The 19162-nt window shown below is 44.5% G+C and overlaps 1 protein-coding gene across 1 annotated transcript; it reads right to left on the reverse strand.

Moving 5' to 3' along the window:
• Positions 1–1084: 1084 nt before the first annotated feature.
• LOC126273038 (uncharacterized) lies at positions 1085–8592 on the reverse strand. Its single transcript, XM_049976431.1, has 4 exons — positions 8486–8592; positions 4203–5378; positions 2794–3055; positions 1085–1973 (listed from the first exon to the last, which is right to left on the reverse strand). The coding sequence occupies exons 1-4, from the start codon at positions 8492–8494 to the stop codon at positions 1402–1404; spliced, it is 2019 nt and encodes a 672-aa protein (XP_049832388.1). The 5' UTR covers positions 8495–8592; the 3' UTR covers positions 1085–1401.
• Positions 8593–19162: the final 10570 nt, after the last annotated feature.

A 19162-nucleotide genomic window follows, 5' to 3' on the forward strand; every position in this document is an offset into this window, starting at 1 on the left:
ACAGCATGCTGTCCTGGACAGCTAGTGTTCATCAGAGACAGGGATATCCTCGGGAATGCCCTAGAGAAGTATGACAGGACAGCTATCATTCGCCATACACATAAACGATTAGGCGGACACGGTGGGCAGCAATTCGCGGGTGTAGTGGCGTACGGTAAGGTGCCGAAGCTGAGTGACTGTTAGAGGACACAGCATGACACAGACAAAATTTATAATTGGTGTGATGAATGACAGAATCTAGAGAAATGTAAGTTAATGCGGACGACTAGGAAAAACAAACCTGTAATGTTCGGGGACAACATTAGTAGTGTCCTGATTGACACAGACAAGTAGTTTAAATATCTGAGTGTAACGTTGCAAAGCGATATGAAATGGAATGAGAATGTGAGGACTGTGGTAGGAAAGGCGAATGCTATTCTTGAGTATTGGTCGAGCGTTTAGAATCCCTACCACGTAGGATTAGAAGAAGACATCGAGGCTGGCTCCTAGCTTTGTTACTACTGGGTTCAAACTCATATGGGAATCACTGGAAAACTGGAAGAAAGGCAACGTTCTTTGCGAGAAGCACTACCGAGAAATTTTACAGAACCGGTATTTGAAGCTGACTGCAGAACGATTCTGTTGCTTCCGACGTACAATGCGCATTAGGACCACGGAGATAAGATACGAAAAATTAAGGTTGATCCTGTGGGATATGGACACTCTTTTTTGCCTCGTTCTATTTGTGTGTGGTACAGGAACAGAAATGAGTAGTAATAGTACTGAGTATCCTCCGCCACGTGCCGTAACATGGATTGCGGAATATCGATGTAGATGTAGATGTAGATTTGCGAGAAGTTACTTGTACTGGAGTGAAGTATTATGGAACTGATGTTATCTACCATTCACTTACACCCTTAACATACACATGTATCTCTGTACCTTCTTTGACAAAAATACAACTTCAATCAAATGTTCTCCTAATATTATATACAGTTTTTCTCGGAAATCAGTAATGTTCCTTTGAAAATCGATTTCAGTGTATTTCAGAGACAGCAGGTAATGCCTGAAGGAGTAGGTATTGTTTGAAAATTATGAGATATCGTTTCAATTAATGAATTTATTTTTGTAATGCATATGTGACTTTCACTTCAATATACATAGTTTTGAAGCTCAGTTATATAACATAGAGGAGTAATTAGGTAAATAAATAACATGTCATGTACACAGTACATGTTAAACACAATAAACACATATAAACTAGTTTCAGCATGCATACACACAAACAGGACGAGATCCTTGTAAGTTATAATAATTAGGTAATATACATAACATATCGTGATTATATAGAGCAGGGCAGAAGCGTATTCGTTGCTGTGACTTTGCTGAGTCCGTCATCGTTTAGAGTAGTGGGCAAAACAGTTAGTATCCCGGATGAGAACCGGCGCCTCCTGGACCACCTGATGGATATCCTCCACGGCCGCCTGCACCGCCATTACGACCAGCGCCGCCACTGGGGTATCCACCATTACTGGCACCGCCTGGTCCTCCTCTAGGGTAGCCACCAGCACCTCCAGCTCCTCCATTTTGATATCCACCGGCCCCGCCAGCACCGCCGCTAGGGTAGCCTCCAGCACCTCCTGCACCACCGCTTGGATATCCTCCAGCGCCGTTGGCTCCACCACTGGGATAACCACCGGCACTTCCAGCTGCACCACTAGGATATCCTCCAGCGCCACCAGCTCCTCCGCTAGGATAGCCTCCTGCACCTCCTGGGCCGCCACTTGGGTATCCTCCAGCGCCACCAGCTCCTCCACTAGGGTAACCACCAGCACCCCCATTTCCTCCACTGGGATATCCTCCAGCACCTCCAGCACCACCACTGGGATAGCCTCCAGCACCTCCAGCACCACCACTGGGATAGCCTCCAGCACCTCCAGCTCCTCCATTTGGATAGTCACCAGCTCCTCCAGCACCAGATCCTGGGTAGCCACCTTCAAGAAAAGAGCACAGTTAAAATAACCATTAGTGAAATACTTGTTTCGGAAATTCCTTTCACTAGAATTTTGAGAGAACAGATTCCAGGATAAAATTGCGTGTATAATTAGATGCACTCTCTAGTTCTCGTGTCCAGAGGTATCTCATTGTTCTCAACTTCAGATCTCTTGTCGAGAAAGGGAATAGTTTCTAAAACTTTTAAAGAGGCATGACAAGACACATCAGGCATTACTATCAGTACTGTCTAATACAGTCGTATGCAGCTGTGTGTTTGTGTGTGTCTGGATAGTAGCTGACATTAAATCACTTTTATACATCAGCTCCAGGAACTTACAATAAGAGCGCATTTGCATTTCCTGTTCATTGTGGACTCCTAATAAGTACAGGCACTATAGAGCAATTAAGAAAAAAGAACACGAGGATACTTAGCTCCACTATCAAGAGATCTGTTTAAATAAAATAATGAAGGTCAGACTACCCTTTATGATGGAATAATTGCAATCAAGACATTTCAGATATGGCATAGTTTCTGGGTGGGATATCAACTAATATAACTGAGGAGGGTGAGGTTAGCACACTAGGCTTTAGAAGGATGGTGGTTGGGTTTCCCTTTTGGTTGAGCAACTTTGGAATGAATCATGATAACTGAAAAATCTAGAACAGGGACATCTCACTGGCACTGGGATCAGGGGAATGACACGTCATTCATGCTTATGATAAGTAGCATGTTTAGAGTCTACGCTGACAGCTACCTCTTCGCTGCCACAAAAACTCGAATTCTGGGTGCTAGTATTTCGTGCAAGGGGGCCACTGTACCTGCTGCGCCACCAGCTCCTCCGGGTCCGCCAAAGCCGCCGGCACCCGCCCCAGCGCCAGTGGACGCCTCCCCCTCGTAGCGGATCTCGGGCTGGTAGCCTCCCTGGTCCGCCTGGTAGTCGACGATCTGCTTGCGGCCATCGGGCAGCAGCACATTGTAGGATCCCTGGGCCACGTCGCCATCGCGAGACTCGCTGTGTCCAAACTCCGTGCCGGTCTCCGCGTCGCTCACCTCGTAGCTGAACTCGTACTTGGCTGGCTCCTGGGAAAGCACACAGAGGCTATAATCCACCATCCGTCTCGCCACATGCTTAAAAAATTTACCACTTCCTCGTGACGCTGCTCCGAGACTAAGGCACTTTTTAACCACTGCTACAGACAAGTTAAAGGTGTCGAGCTGAGCAACCGTACTGTAGACAGGGACTGTCACAGTAAAATACTGCTAGTGTGATGGTGAAAAGACGAAGCAAATCGGATATGCATCACACTTTACCTCCTCCGTATGACAGAAAACCAATTCATTCCTTCCAGAGAAGTGTGTAGAGGAAACAGTTACGACCAATGCAAGTGATATCTACAGCGTTATAAGCTGAGCTGTGAGCTATAATTTGCGAGAAAGCATCTTCTGACGCAGACCTTGATCTCTGTCAAGCTGCCTGAAGCCACACAGCAAGACAGCGGCGCAGTGGTTAAGGCAGTAGTTTCGCATTCAAGTGTAGTTAGGCACAGTTTCCCGTCTGTCCTAAAAGCTTTTCAATGCCTCCCCCATATCAATTAAGGTAATAAATGGATGATTCTTTCAAAAGAACATGGGTGATTTCTCAGCCCATTCTTGTACTGCACGATCTTATGCTCCAATTCTGATTATCTCGTTATCGATGGGATATTAAATTCTAATGTCCTATGTTCTATTTTCCTTATTAATTAATTCTGTATCAAAACTTATGTTCCTATGAAAGGAAAATGTGTTTTAAATGAAAAGCTCAGCAGATTAACCAACAACAGTAAATCAGGAGAAGATGTCGTTTAAAATATGTTTTGGATGTTGTATCTCTACAATACTCAAACACAATGATTCAGGACGATTAAAAGCGGAAGTCCTTTACGATGTTTCAGGTATTTCTTCAGATTTGAAGACTCAAATGACGGTGGCCTAAGAGAACTGATACCTTTGTGGAAATTTAAGTCAGAAGGACTAGGCAGAAAGATGTAAGCTTTGGTGCTCTGCTGCTAAACCCTCTGACGTGAATCAAACTGTTGACGACCATTCTTCGGATTGAAGATTAGGGGATGTATCAAATGATGAAGCAGTTCAGGGAAGTGTGGAAAATCTGCCAGTATCAGAGAACAGTAGGTACTAAGTACGAAAGTATACTTAAGGTAAACCAGTCTCATTGAATGTCACTTACAGACGAACCATCCTCTCCAGCGCCATTTCCGTAGCCTGACCCTCCGCCGACACCTCCGCCGATGCCTCCGCCGATGCCTCCGCCGATGCCTCCACCGATGCCTCCACCGATGCCTGCTCCAGGTCCACCGCCAACGCCTGCGCCAGGAGCTCCATACGTGGACGATGGGCCTCCGGCACCTCCTGCTGCACCACCTGCACCAAACCCACCGGCACCACCTCCCGGAGCTCCATAAGTGCTGGACGGAGCACCTCCAAATCCGCTACCTACTCCGTTACCTCCTGCTCCACCATTCCTTCCAGCACCGAAACCAGGGGCGCCATAGGTCGAAGAGGGTGCTCCACCGAATCCACCGCCATTTCCGCCGGCTCCAGGAGCTCCATACGTGGAGGAAGGTGCGCCACCTCCGACACCACCGCCAAAGCCGCGACCAGCTCCGCCAGCACCGGGAGCTCCATACGTCGACGACGGAGCGCCACCGCCAATTCCTCCAGCAACACCACCAGCTGCACCGCCTGCTCCAGGAGCCCCGTACGTGGAAGAAGGAGCGCCACCGATTCCGCCATTGGCTCCAGGAGCGCCGTATGTACTAGAGGGTGCTCTGCCTCCATTGCGACCACCACCAAAACCACCATTACCGCCTGCACCAGGTGCCCCGTAAGTGCTGGAGGGTGCGCCACCAAAACCGCCGTTTCTGCCACCTCCGATGCCTCCCGCGCCAGGAGCACCGTATGTCGCCGAAGGAGCGCCACCACCGACGCCGTTCCCACCAGGACCGAATCCGCCGTTGGCTCCAGGAGCGCCGTATGTCGAAGATGGCCGGCCCCTGCCGTTACCACCGTTGCGCCCGCCAGCTCCCGGTACACCGTACGTGGAAGAGGGGGCACCTCCGGCACCACCCCCAAAGCCTCCAGCGCCAGAGGCTGCACCGCCTCCGACACCACCAGCCCCGGGGACACCATACGTGGAGGAAGGAGCGCCGGATTGACCACTGCGGCCGCCCCCAAAGCCACCGTTGCCTCCCGCCCCTGGGGCGCCGTAAGTAGCGGAGGGCGAACCGCCGCCATGTCCGTTACCGCCAGGGCCGCCACCGGCCGAGGGTGGTAGGTAGGCGTTGTTCACAGGCGGTTCTGGGCGTCCTGCCGCCAACGCGGCGACCGCCAGTACCATCAATATCTGCAACGAATCGCAGGTTACCTGTTTAGAACGTCCCTCAAGGACTCAGCTTGAGAAAACATGAAAGATAACTACAGTAATGAAATTGGACAATGTCAGACTGAAGTGTGTGGTCTATTTCTAAAGCGTCCGCTGCCGGTAGCTGAGTGGTCAGCGCGACAGGCTGTCATTCCTAAGGGCCTGGGTTCGATTCCCGGCTGGGTCGGAGATTTTCTCCGCTCAGGGAGACGTAAAGTCTTCAGAGATAAACTGTTCACTTTAGAATGCATGTAAGCTCTGTGAATATCAAGTTTTGCATAGTTAAAAGGCTTCCCTCGTCCTAGCTGCGTTGGATTAATTTTTCTTACGATAAACACAGGGAGAAAACCGTTGCCCAACTGTTACTACACCGGCATTGTCAGTAGATCTTTTTGTGGAACTGTCATAGTTTTTCATGAAGTAATTAAGATAAGTCACCAAGCTACGAAAAGTTCCGTTAAACATCTTTGATACAGATGCAGCATATCAGTCCATCTTCGACGCTATCGCTATCTCTCTGCGTAGTTAAGGTAACTGAATTTGTTTTCCGGAAGAAATCTCTGGGAAGACAGAGCTGGGGTATAATCATAAGATCGTCTTCAGGAGAAGTGGGTAAGAAATCCGAACTGAGTCCTTTCTATTTAGAAAGGCTGCCTTGGATGCTTGGGTGGACTCTTCAATTGGCTCGTTGGGTGAATATCCTCAGTCTTTATACGGATAAAGCTCTACCGACCAGGGTGAGAGGTAATTAGAACCAACCAACCATCACAGTGATATATTAGTCGCGTGCCTCCACTATCTACAGTTCAAACTTTCTTCTGACAGAAGGTGTGCAGCCATTAATTATTTTACCAACTCCCTTGTCTTTATATTGATGGAGAATGAAACAATGTCAGAAGTAAACTGAGACCTTTTCTACCTGGCAAGTCCTCCCGCTCCATAGATGAATTGCTAGATAAATAATATCTGTGTGCTGCTGGATTATATTATTAAACTTTACTTTGAGATTAAAGCTTAAGTGAATAGTCTTAATGTAGTCACAGTTTCAGCTCGAAAGAAACGTATCATATTTGTAGACTTTGTAGACTCACTTTCTATGTCATGGCGAACGGTTCCAAGTCTGATGAAGATAATAACTTACACGGTATAAAGCGCAAGTCATTCTGGCGATTAGGAGAAGAATAGGGGAGAAATATGAGGTTTGTACCAGAAAAAATGAGTTTGAGCTGCGTACGTCTGTACTACGTATTACCAGACTCTTAAGTCGATGTCGGTGATCTAATGTCTAGTGCTACAGTCGCCTGAAGCGGATAGCTCGGGTGCACCTCAGGTGACCACCTCAGAACTTTTTCTGATGGAATGCTCTATGAAATGGCCTACTCAGCGTCGTGGGGCCAACTGAGAAGCTTATGGATATGGAATTAGCAGAACTGACATGAAAACTTGGAAGTGGCGTCAAATTAAAGACGTGACTCAAGAGTGGAGTAACTCGACATTTATTAGAAACAAGAATCATAAGAAAATTCGTTGACTGTACTACAGCATGAAATTGTACGAGGCAGTAAATTCAATGCTACTTTCCAAAATTTGACGCTTTGTTAGCGATGCGGGGAAACTTGATGCTACAATAGCCAACAAAACTCAGGTACCGGCAACAATCCCACAGTAGCTCAAAGTAATCGTCCAGAGTGGCGAAGTGGAACAAACGGAAGAAACTGATTCATGAAAAGCAAACTTCAAGAGCAATCCTGAGCTAAATTTAACTAATGCACGAAAGAAACGGCATACAAAATAAGTGTTCAGTTAGCGAAGATGCTCTTTACTCTCTAGTGGCAGGTGCTACAAAAGAGAATCTACGCTGGGGCCGGCCGGAGTGGCCGTACGGTTCTAGGCGCTGCAGTCTGGAACCGAGCGACCGCTACGGTCGCGGGTTCGAATCCTGCCTCGGGCATGGATGTGTGTGACGTCCTTAGGTTAGTTAGGTTTAAGTAGTTCTAAGTTCTAGGGGACTGGTGACCACAGCAGTTGAGTCCCATAGTGCTCAGAGCCATTTGAACCAGTTACGCTGGGAAAGTCGGAGAAATTAGAGCTCTTGTGAAGGCTTATCAAGAGTCGTAGTGCCAGGTAATATTCGGAAATAAATAAGGGACGGTGGGAATGGCAGTGGTATGGAAAATATCCATTGGCACTCACAATAAGGTAACTTGAGGAGCAGGGCTAAAGATTTTGTTGTAAGTGGATATCCTACACAGATGGAAGGATTAGGCAATACCTTGGATTATGTTAGAAAGGACAACGTAAATTGTACTAGCGTACGTAATTATGTGAAACACTGAACCTTCAAAGAACTATTTATTTGCTACGTAACATTTGTGAAGAATACAATTTTGAAACTTCTGCCTCTAAATTAGTAACTACGGCATTCCAGGGCAAACACCCAATACTAGCAAAGATTATTTTGAATGACAAAATTTTGGAGCAGGTTCAACGTTTTAATCATTTACGCACTGATGTCTCGTATCATATAGATATAATTAATAAATTGGGAAGATATAAGGCAATATGCGCAACTATTCTAAGAACAGCGAAAACGGCGCGGATCTAAACGCAGCTGAAGCTGTTGTAAGACAGCGGTAGTGTTGGTTATCTTATATGGCAGTTAAACGTGGACGTTAAGACTGGAAGACCAGAGTCGTGTACAGGCCACAAAAATTAAATACCTTAGGGCACACTACTGGGACACACAGCTTTGATAAAATAATAAATAAGGACATACGGAATCAGCTACAAATGTTTTCATTACGGGGAAAAATATAGGAAAAGAGAATCAGACTGAAGAGCATTTAGGAAGAAGGGACAATACTAGGACTCAGATCTATTGGTCGAAAAGGCCCAAGAAGACGGAGGCAAAGGTGAATTCAGGACGGAATAGGTCGAAGGGGATGATGATGATGATTGTTGGAGGTGTGACTGGTGCAGATGATAACAGTACGGTATAAGAAATGTAATGTTCCTTTTTGAAGATTTAGACCTGTTTACTTGATATGTGGACGAATCGGAATACTATTAGCGTGGAGTCTGAAACTTACCCTGTTCATGACGTCTGACTGTCGGTGGAGTCGTCTGTGGTTTTGGAGAACGAGTGGTGTCTCTTGAGCGAGGTGACCAGCAGCTGCGTACTGCTGGTTGTACTGAGCTGAGCTCGAAAGCGAGTGACTACCGAGCCGGTAGCCGCCGCTTTTATAGTGGCTCGGGACGAACGCTACCGTCCCGCCAAAGTGTCCCTTCCACGGCAGCATCGGCTCCTCGCGCGACCTTGCTTCCGTCATGGCCGCGGGTCGTGCATCCGTCCGTTCGTAGCAGAAAGGGGGGCAGGGGGTAGGGGGCGAGGCAGCAGTGGGTGGCTGTGCCGAGGCGTGCGCCGTTAATCGTGTCCGGCCGTCCGCAACTGGTCCGGGGAAGACATCTCTAAATCACGCGCGGGCCGCTCCGGTGACGTAAGCGCCGGCGCGCGGCACTTTCGCCCCCGGCGGGAAGAGGAACGCGATCACGGCTGAGCGGCACACACGTGAGTACCCTCTCCCTCTCTCGCTCGCTCGACCGGGGGCGTATTTTTCTCCTTTTTCTCGCCCGGAGGCACCGCCCCCTCCCCACCTATCCCCGACCTCCGGCCAGATGCTGCCCGCGGCTACGGCACGAGACGGTCGTGATTCGCGGATGCGCCCTCGGTTGGCTCACGATCGGCAAGGATGGCCGGTGGTGCAATGCGAGACGCGGAGGCAGTCAGATCGGCCCCAAGGATACGCCGCGGCGCAGCGCGGCGCGGTGTGGCGTGGCGTGGCGTGGGTGATGCGATCGGGTCGTCACGCTCGCCATGCGGCGGCCGCTACGCCAGTAGTCGCCGTTCGGACGCGGCGTCTTTCGGACGCTCTAGGACGGCGGACGGCGGCCGAGACGAAGCACAAGAAGACGTTGTCCGACGGCCTCGTGCGGAAAGAGGAGTCCAAATTACAGCCCCGGGCGGGCGGTCGTGGCCTGACGGCCCATCAGACCGGGCCTGGCACCGGAACCGCTCACGACGCTCCGCTAATAGGCGCCACATTAGCCTCCTCTGGAATTGCCGCCGGAGCAGATTGGTTCACCCAGTCGCTTAAGAGACTCGTCAACTATGTTAACACCGCGCTGCGGTTTGGTGCTGTTGTTTCAGAAGAGAGCTTCTTACTAATGCATGCCCCAATTGTCGCGTAGATTCGTTTCCTTACGAATGACCGATAGTCAGTAACCATGAGGACCTAAACAATTTCAGATACATTTCTTCCGATTAATTTAAAGAGTTACATCTTTTCCACCAGGGTGTTAGCCAAAATCAGTACTTTATGAAGCACTACTAACTAGTTTCGAGCGTTTGTTCTCAAGTGCTTTTACATCTACATAAGTACAGTACTTCGCAAGTCACCAAACAGCCCATACCGGAGGGTACCTTCTACCATTAATGATCATATCCTCCCGTGTTCAACTCACAAACGGAGTGATGGAGGAACACCCCCATACGAATCGTATTTTATTTTAGCTTGTCTTCGCGATCCTTGGTGGTAGCGGAATCATTCTACAATCAACCGCAAATGCCGGTCCTCTAAAATTTTTTGACTAGCGTATTGAGAAACGAAGTTCATTTTTCTTCCAGATCGAGTGACGTGGCGCAGTGGTTAGCACACTCGACTCGCATTCGGGAGGACGATGGTTCAAATCGGCGTTCTGTCATCCAGACGTAGGTGGCGTGATTTCCCTAAAACGCTTCAGGCAAATACCGAGATGGTTCCTTTGAAAGGGCACCGCCAGTTACCTTACCCATCCTTCCCTGATCAGAGTTTCTGCTTCGTCTTTAATGGCCTTGTTGTGGACGGAACTTTAAACTCTAATCTCCCCCTACTCCTCCTCCTTTCCTTCCAGGAAATTCCTATTTGAGTTCACTAAGTAACTCCGTAATACCCTACTGTTGATAGAACGTACCGGCCACATTTCTACCAGCGTGTGTCTTAACTGCTTCGATGACTACCTTCAATTAGAGTCCGTAGCTTGTGGTCTAGCGGCTAGCGTTGCTGCCTCTGAATCACGGGGTCGCGACTTTGATGGCCGCCCGGTTCAAATGGTTCAAATGCCACTGAGCACTATGGGACTTAACTTCTGAGGTCATCAGCCCTCTAGAACTTAGAACTACTTAAACCTAACTAAACTAAGGGCATCACACACATCCATGCCCGAGGCACCCCGTAGCGGTCGCGCGGTTCCAGACTGTAGAACATAGAACCGCTCAGGCAACCCGGCCGGCTTCTCGTCCGACTCAGGAATTTTCTCCCCTCGGGGTCTGGGTATTTGCTTTGTCCGCATCATTTCATCATCATTCGTGAAACTGGCGAGACTGGACTGTGTAAATATTAAAACTTTTACAGGCGCTAATAACCGCACAGTTGAGAGCCCCACAAACCAAATATCGTCATCATCCCTTAATTCGATGGGTTCGGGACCGTAAACACTTGAACGGTACTCAGGAATGGCTGGTACGAGTATTCTATAGGCGGTCTCCTCAATAGATAAGCTACGCTTTCCTGTAACTCCCCCAGTAAACCGGTCAGCCATTTGCCTTCCCTACTGCCACCGTTACATTCCTATTCATATCGCTCTGCATGGTTATTTTTAATCGATACGACTCTCTCAAGCAGCATACAACTAATACTGTATTCGACCATTACGGGGTTATTTCTCCTTCTCATCCACATTGCCTTGCATTTTTCTACATTTTCAGGAACCATTCTTTTCACCAATCGTATTGCGTCTAAGTCATCTTCTATCCACCTAAAAGCACACTTTCCCGTACAACACAGCCTCATCGACAAACAGTCGCAGATTATGGCTCACCTTATCAAATGCTTGTTACATAGACTACATCACCTTCGTAAGAAGTAAAAAACGGAAGCATTTCACATCACGACAATAGCTGAGAAATGCGTGTGGTCTCCATTTTATATTGCTTACGAGGACAATTTAGGATGATCTAATACGCACTTCTGAACGAGAAACGACTGAAACTAGCTAGTTATACGTAATAAAAATACCACCCTGGTGGAAACGATTTGGTTCATCAAATTTCTGATACAATATCAATAGAAACCGATGTACACAAAATATTAACGAGTGAAATGATATCTACAAAATATTTACGTCATGCTAAGCAGTCTCTTTCATTATACGTTATGGGATGCGACTAAATTTTTAGTAGTGAGAATCATTACAGTAAGACGGTTTATATTTTATTATGCAAGTCGAAAAAGTGCATCGTGTCCGGTTGTGCTCCTGAAACATTCGAACCCACGGAAAACAACATTTCAAAACAGATGGTATTTGTATGCCGGGCCATGACTTGAGCGGTGATTCAGCAGCATCTCTCACCCTTTTTTATACTTGTTTATAGAAATCCGACGATCTAGCTATCATTTAAGACACAATAAAATTGACAAATTCGATTTCGACTCAATTACTAGTCATTCCCAACTGTATTCTGACGATAGCGCCCTCACATATGCAATGCATAAGTTTCGAGAAATGTGTCGTTTTTAGCTGAAGTAAAATTTGGGCTCCACATAAACACTTGATACCTCTGGAAAGACATGTAACTGATTCTGAACCAGTTATGTCTATAAAACTACAGCACAATAGATAACTGGAACATTTGATTTCAATAATCTTCCAGGCAGAGTTGAAAAAGAATTCTGGCACCCCGAATAGTATTTTAATCTTCCAAATCCGTCGCGTGGGTCATAATATGCTGACAAATGGAAGCATATAACGTATTTTTTGTGTGATGTTGTATCATAATGTGCAAGCTATCAAAATTAACTAATCACAAATGAAGTAAAGTATTTATATCAAATAAAAAAATTTTTGCTATTGAAAATTAGTTCTTTCTAGAAACTTAAGCAGAGGTAGGCTGTCTTTATTCTGCTCCATTTCCACAGACAAAGTCGTCTTGATAACGCAAGTCTTTAGTTTCCTTTTACTTCCAACTGTAGAACAGACTAATTTGATAAAATAATGTGTGTGATGACAGATGGACGGAATTTACGAAAACTATCAACTTACTAGTATAAAGAATGCCAGTGTGCGTTGCCGCTGCTTCCACTGTTCTTTGTTTTGCGTTGTTCATTTCTTGATACAGGGGGTGCCACTGTGCCGCCACGAGAAGCAGTTATTGCGTATCATGAGTGTTAAAAGTCTAGGCTACTGCTGTGTCACTGATGATAACTCAGTGTTGTCAAAGAGCACTACTATGTAACTGAAGATCGACTAGTTGGGCCTAATCCGGACATGCCAATAAAACACGTGATCTAGACTTTGTGTGTAGAAAATTATTTTCAATATTTGACTCGGTAGTTTGAAGAACAGAAGGAATCTAATACCTCATTCGAGGAAAAATGCAAAAACAATTGCCTCCTTCTTATTTTCAGTTTTATCTTAACCAAACAGTAATATGAGATTCTCTATATTAACCTCCTTGGAAACATGCATTGAGTCGTTCTTAAGAAGGAATCACGGTATTAAAAACTCAGGATTTGTTCCGTTCTTCAATCTGATTACGACCTAGACATTGAAATTTCTTATTACGATATCAGAATTAGTTATGTTTCCACAAAATATTCATAATACAACATGTACATGAAATGTCTATACTTCTCACTCGCTTTGAAACTATTATCTACAAATTTCAATCATCTCTTTCCTTCACATTCTCTGTCCTCTGCAGTAGCTGCTGTTGGTCATATCAACGCCTCCCCATGAAATGGCCTGTACTCATACGGAATGTACGAGTATGTAACTATCTTTAGTACATCCTGGATCTTGTGGTTTCCTATCTAAATTTTTTCATCGTATGCCATAGCTGTTGGAATGTGGGGCGCTATTGCGCTGTACCTGAGCAGCAAGAAAATGTTTTCCGCCAGAACATCAATGGAATTGGATACGGTTAATAACCTTTAAGTAAGAAGTATTCTGACTGCCGGTACTTGGCAATCGAAAATGAGTACTTTTCCAGGAACTTTCTTGATTTTTGTGGAACCTAGGCCACCAGTTCATGAAATCCGGGATACTTTCAACAAAGATTTGCTTAAACTTAAATCCTGTCTTCCTCTCCTCCCGTCGGAGGTTCGAGTTCTCCCTCGGGCATGGGCGTGTGTGTTGTCGTTAGTGTAAGTTAGTTTAAGTTAGATTAAGCAGTGTGTAGGCTTAGTGACCGATGACCTGAGGAGTTTGGTCCTATAAGATCTTACCACAAATTTCCAAATTTTCTTGTCTTCCTTGACGACTAAATGAAATTATCGTCGTATTGTTGTGGTGCGAAGTTCTGTATCGTCGTGTGATTTTTCTTTTCGCAGTCCCTTAACTGCGATCACATTGGAGAAAAGAGTACTCTTGCAATGGGAAATACAAATTAATACTTGTAAATTTCCTGCTAGCATCCGAAGCAAAGAGAAAGCGCACTATTTGTTTTCAACAGCACTACGCTACGTACTTGTCAGGTAACATAGGCCTACAACGAAATATATGACATCACATTAGAAATGGCCAATTGACACGCTTTTAAAACATGTAAAACAACTAATTTATTTACCGTCAATGAAGAACGTCTAATTTCAGACCGGCATTAAACATAAACATATACTCCGATGCTCTGCAAACACAAGGTTTTAAGCAACTGAACAGCAGATATGACTACCAGCAGTGGGGCTGAACTGTCTCGAAACTGGAATATGTTCCCTTCATCAAACCAACGAATATTTCCAAGTCCGAAAAGTTGGCATATGACTGTTTTCTGAAACAATTTTATAGCTCAAAATGTGCGTCTGTTTGCTAATACATATTTGGAGTAAATGAAAAAATAAATAAATTCAATTATGAGTTTTGTTAAAAATGTCTTCCACTCCTCCCTCCGTGGAACCCACTTTATTTTGGTTCGAAAGATTTATTGTTCCAGTATATTTCAGAAAAATACTGCATCCTAAAAGAATAATTTTTATAATAGTTGCTACGATTTCTTAACTCATTAATTTCAGCTGGTCCTCTTTAGCCAACACAAATCCACATTTCCAAGCCTTCCGAGTGCTTTGTGTCCGTCTTCGACGGTGTGCTGCTTTCATAACCACACAGAAGCACACTCCCGACGAACGCCTTGAGAAGTTGTATTTTTTTTCTTTTCTATACTAAACAATTTGCGCACTTGTTGTCATGTTCTTTATTTGAAAGTAAATTATTCTCTAGCAGTCTCTGAATTCCGTGCACTTATTGTCTTCTGAAATTATATTTCCAGATTAACAAAATTGCTAGCTTTTTAATTCTCTTCGCTCACTTCTAGTATCATATGGCCTTCTCATTTTTATTTTAGATTTTTCTATTATGAATTTTGTTTTCGAACCTTTCCATGATTGAAATATGTTTTTCACATGCAGCCGTTAGTTGAAAATGGTCACGAAATATTAAGCGGTAAATGACACTCCCATTTTTCTTGATTGCAGAGGTTTTTTCCTGAAAGATCTTCACAGCGTTTTCAAGTAGGCTCTAAATGTTAAAAAATATGGTGGCTTGCTCCTGTTCTAATGTTAAGTTTACGTTCCTTGCAATCAATCTCTGTCCATGAGGGTGAAAAGATCTAGGTGCAAATTCTGCAGGAAAGGAAAACCGAAATTTATTGCTGTAAAGTACCTTGACAGTTTTGACTTTTCAGACGAGTTACCTACCACTGGCGAAAGAAGTGTGTCATTATGAGATTCGTAGCAACATTTGGCTTCGAATTAATCTCCGGAATCTTTCCAGTACAGGATCGCAAAAGTACCTGACAGATTAAACTGAATGTGATCCCACTGGAACCAAAGTCCCTGCTGTTCACAGGTAACGTTCCTACCGACTGAGGTGTCCTACCGTAACTTACGAATCTTCCTTTCTGCTGGTAACTCTCTCTTTCCTACTTTCTGTATAATGTAAAACTCTCATTCTCGCAAGGAAAATATTGCACGTAGGATACATATCAATGCATTATAACGCTCGAGTTAAAACGTCACCAACACACCTGAAGGTGAATAATCTACGTAGAATCCAAGAGGATAGACAAGATCTCAAGGTTCATTACTACAAATACCGCACTCTGTTGGTTAATCACAGACTACGAAGCAACTTCTGTTAGTAACGAGCTTTGAGCAGGAAGTACTCGTATATGAGTGGGAAGCCCACGTTACATATCTCAGAAGTAGAAACCTGGACGATTAACAGCCAAAGGTGGGGATGTAATCAGGCGGTATATGTCTTTCGTTATTTTTACTCAGTTAACTGTTATTTCACTGTTTCCGTAAGTAAAGAAAATGATTTTTTGCGCTCTTTACCGGAGTATGCGCTGCGTAAACAATTGTGGCAAGATAAAACTCGATTTAGAGGAGGTTCGGTAACAGTTACGTCAGACATCGTTACCGAGTTAATAAAATTAGAGTGGGTAACTGTGCATGACATTCAAAACTTGTGAACCCTTTTTAATGTTATTAATGCCAGTCTAAGCCAGTTCAAAATCTGGCGTTTTGTTAATAAGGCAGTCGGAAGATTGCCATGATCTTCGTTAGAGTGAGGAGAAAATTTTTGTCTGGTATCTCAGTGTAGCCATTCACTTGTAGTGTTTCTCTCACGTCAACCAAAAGATACATTCCCTTCTAGTTACAACAACTGCAACCTGCTGCACAGCTAACACTACTTCATGCAATCAATCTTCCGGGAGAGCTTCATAAAATCTACGACGAATATGAAATCACGCATTGCTCGCTTATTGATAAAATATGGTTTGATCTAGTAGGTAACTAGCGTCCAGTTGTCTACTGTGTACTGTCGCAGTCTCCTCACCCACCGTATTCGAAATACTTTTCTGACAGGAGAAATACGATAAATTTCCTCAGAGAATGTTCAACCATAAATTGGACGGAAACGAGCGACGTTCATGTCTTTGAAACGAAGTAAATTTCAAACATAATTTCAACCGAAAGATCAGTCGCCGTTCTGGATCGGTTCTTGACTGTAATTCGATTTCGGATTTCCATAGATTTTCTGGACGTTAACGTAAACTGTCCATGTGGTTGCCACCCGCTCCGATATGTAGTCAGGAGAGTCATATTAGTTACACATATATCATTTTACAAGCCCCGATTAGAATGGGTCTTCGTCGTCCGAGACATAGGAATCTAGCGAAAAGTACATACCGACACAAAGTAAATATTATGCTTGCTGTATTATCACAGCAGCTAGATTGAAATAGTACACTCCTCATTGTTGAGGTCAGTTTACTGATCTTTCTTCAACAGCCATTAGATAGCTGTCACAAAGCAAGGTGTCTTTCTGTAGTTGAATCTTTTATTATACTCTCTTCTTCTATCTTTTATTGTATTTCATACTGTTTCATAGTTGCTTAAATAAAATTAGTAGATATGATATCAGACATACTGATAACTTCGCGATGCATTCATAGTGTGCACAGCTGTCGTAGTTTGAACATCGTTAAGTGTTAGAATACAATTTTGGAAGGAATAATGATCCTGAATTTCATTTGGTTGTGGTGTCAACTGTAACCTTCAGGTACCCCAACTGGTGCAAGTGTGTGTCAGCACTACCACATTCACGAGTAGTTGAGTAGCGGGGTGTTTGATTGTGATCCATCGATCACCTCGAATGAGAGTATCCTCGTGTTCCAACACTGCAGAAGTTACAACTATATGCGGCCGGCCGGCACGCGAGAAATCGGATAGGTTTGCACGAGTTTGTTGTGATGATGATAGATCCCACGCCCAACGACTCACCGAGCTTTTATTCATTTCTAGCTCTCTGTAGACATTCTCCGAGCGCTACTGAATTTCTGTGATGCTCTGGTTTTCCGCCAAAAGAAACTCAATGACAGCTCTACTTGGAACGCACCTCTGTTACAGACGGGATTTTGAGGGCTTTATATAGCAGCGCCACCTATGGCAACTGCATGAAATTACATTGAATGAAGCGGGAATATTCCTCGATGTCGCATAGCAAATTTCGCTTTTTTCAGTCGAAAATAGTGTAGAAAAGAGAGTGTTGTAGTGTTTATCGTACGCCCCTCTTAAAATCAGTCGAGTACTGACACCTACGAATCCAATACAGAAGATGCCCGTCGCTTTGAGAGTTATCACGGTAAGAGGCAGTAGCGAGTTCTGTTATTTTTTACTGTAATTGTTCAATAATTTCAGGTTGGCATAGGTAAACCTCAGCTCTTAGTTACTTCCAGCAACACAGTATCACACCAAGCAACGTAGTAACCTAAAATATGTCATCACAAAAACTGGTACCAACTGAGACCATGCAGTCCTGGCATTTAGAGGGAAGGCAAGAAAGATTATGGCTTATATTGTTAGTCGACTACAATATTACTAACAGAAGAGTAAAAGCGAAGACTGAGGAATGATGCGAAGAAAATCGGACGTGTGATATTCAAAGGGACCATCCTGGAATTTGCCTAGTCCTACGTGGAGAATCATGGAAAATCTAAATCTGGTTGATCGAAAGCCAGTTTGGTGTCATACAACTGTGCCACCCTTCTCCGTCTTTAGGAAGGATTGGTTCGATCACCAAGCAGGCACGCTGATCTTCGTTTCTGCCATTTCTCGGATTGACTTTTCCTCTGAAAAGAACACGACTGATATCCTTCCCCGTTATTGTCCTGTGTCACCTTGAGCTCCATCTGTAATGACAGGGTGTAAGACTATAATTTTTAAACTTTTTCAAACTCAACAGTAAACAAAAACAAGAATTATGCATCACTGTGTGTTGTTTAAACCGTAATATCTTTCTAGTTTCATACAGTCCAGAAAGCTGGAATATTTGTAGCACGTTACAATATCTGCTCTAAATCACAACTACTATGATTCCCCGTACCTCATAAAATTACAGCAAAATGTCCCATTCGGTGTATCTCAAGCTGTCATCAGCTTGAAAGTTGGTTGGAACACTTGAGTGCTAGGTATCATCCACGGCTTCCTCCGACTTTTTACCAGCCGTTCATAAGGGGGCCTTAATTTTAACGTGTATTCTAAACAATGAAACAAATTTTTCACAGTAACTAATTGGTCTCAGAGGTGATCAAGCGATTAAGTGTTGAAACGGAATTCGTGTAACCGACCGGGGATTTAACCCAAGACCTTCCCCATATATCCACTTCGCCACCACGTCACACTAATTCAGCTGTAGCACATGATATAAGACGCTAAAAAAATGGTTTCCCACTATTTTCATATCTGCAGTCATGGGTAATGTGTTGAAAGAATGTCTTACGAAAGAAGAAAAGTTGTATTACGAGGGCCATTAAGTGATTAAAGAGACAAATTGGTCTGAAGAAAAAAGTGTTTAATTTTACCAAACAATAATTTTTCTGCTTTTCAACATAATCCCCTTGAACATTTATGCACATGTTCCAACGGGTCACAATCTTTTGCATTCCGGCTGCAAAGAACTCAGTATCTTGATGTTTGAACCAATTTCCTACAAACTTTTTCACGTCCTCGTTGTTCTGGAATCTCTTCTCACGTAATGCCTCCTTCAGTGCACCAAACAAATGGAAATTGCTAGGTGCTAAATCCAGACTGCAACGGTGATGAGGCAGTGCTCCCCAGCCTATTTTGTCAATCGTTTCACAGGTTGGTTGAGCAATATGAGGACGGTGTTGC

The sequence above is a fragment of the Schistocerca gregaria genome, chromosome 5 (genome assembly GCF_023897955.1).
Source record: "Schistocerca gregaria isolate iqSchGreg1 chromosome 5, iqSchGreg1.2, whole genome shotgun sequence".
Lineage (NCBI taxonomy): Eukaryota > Metazoa > Arthropoda > Insecta > Orthoptera > Acrididae > Schistocerca > Schistocerca gregaria.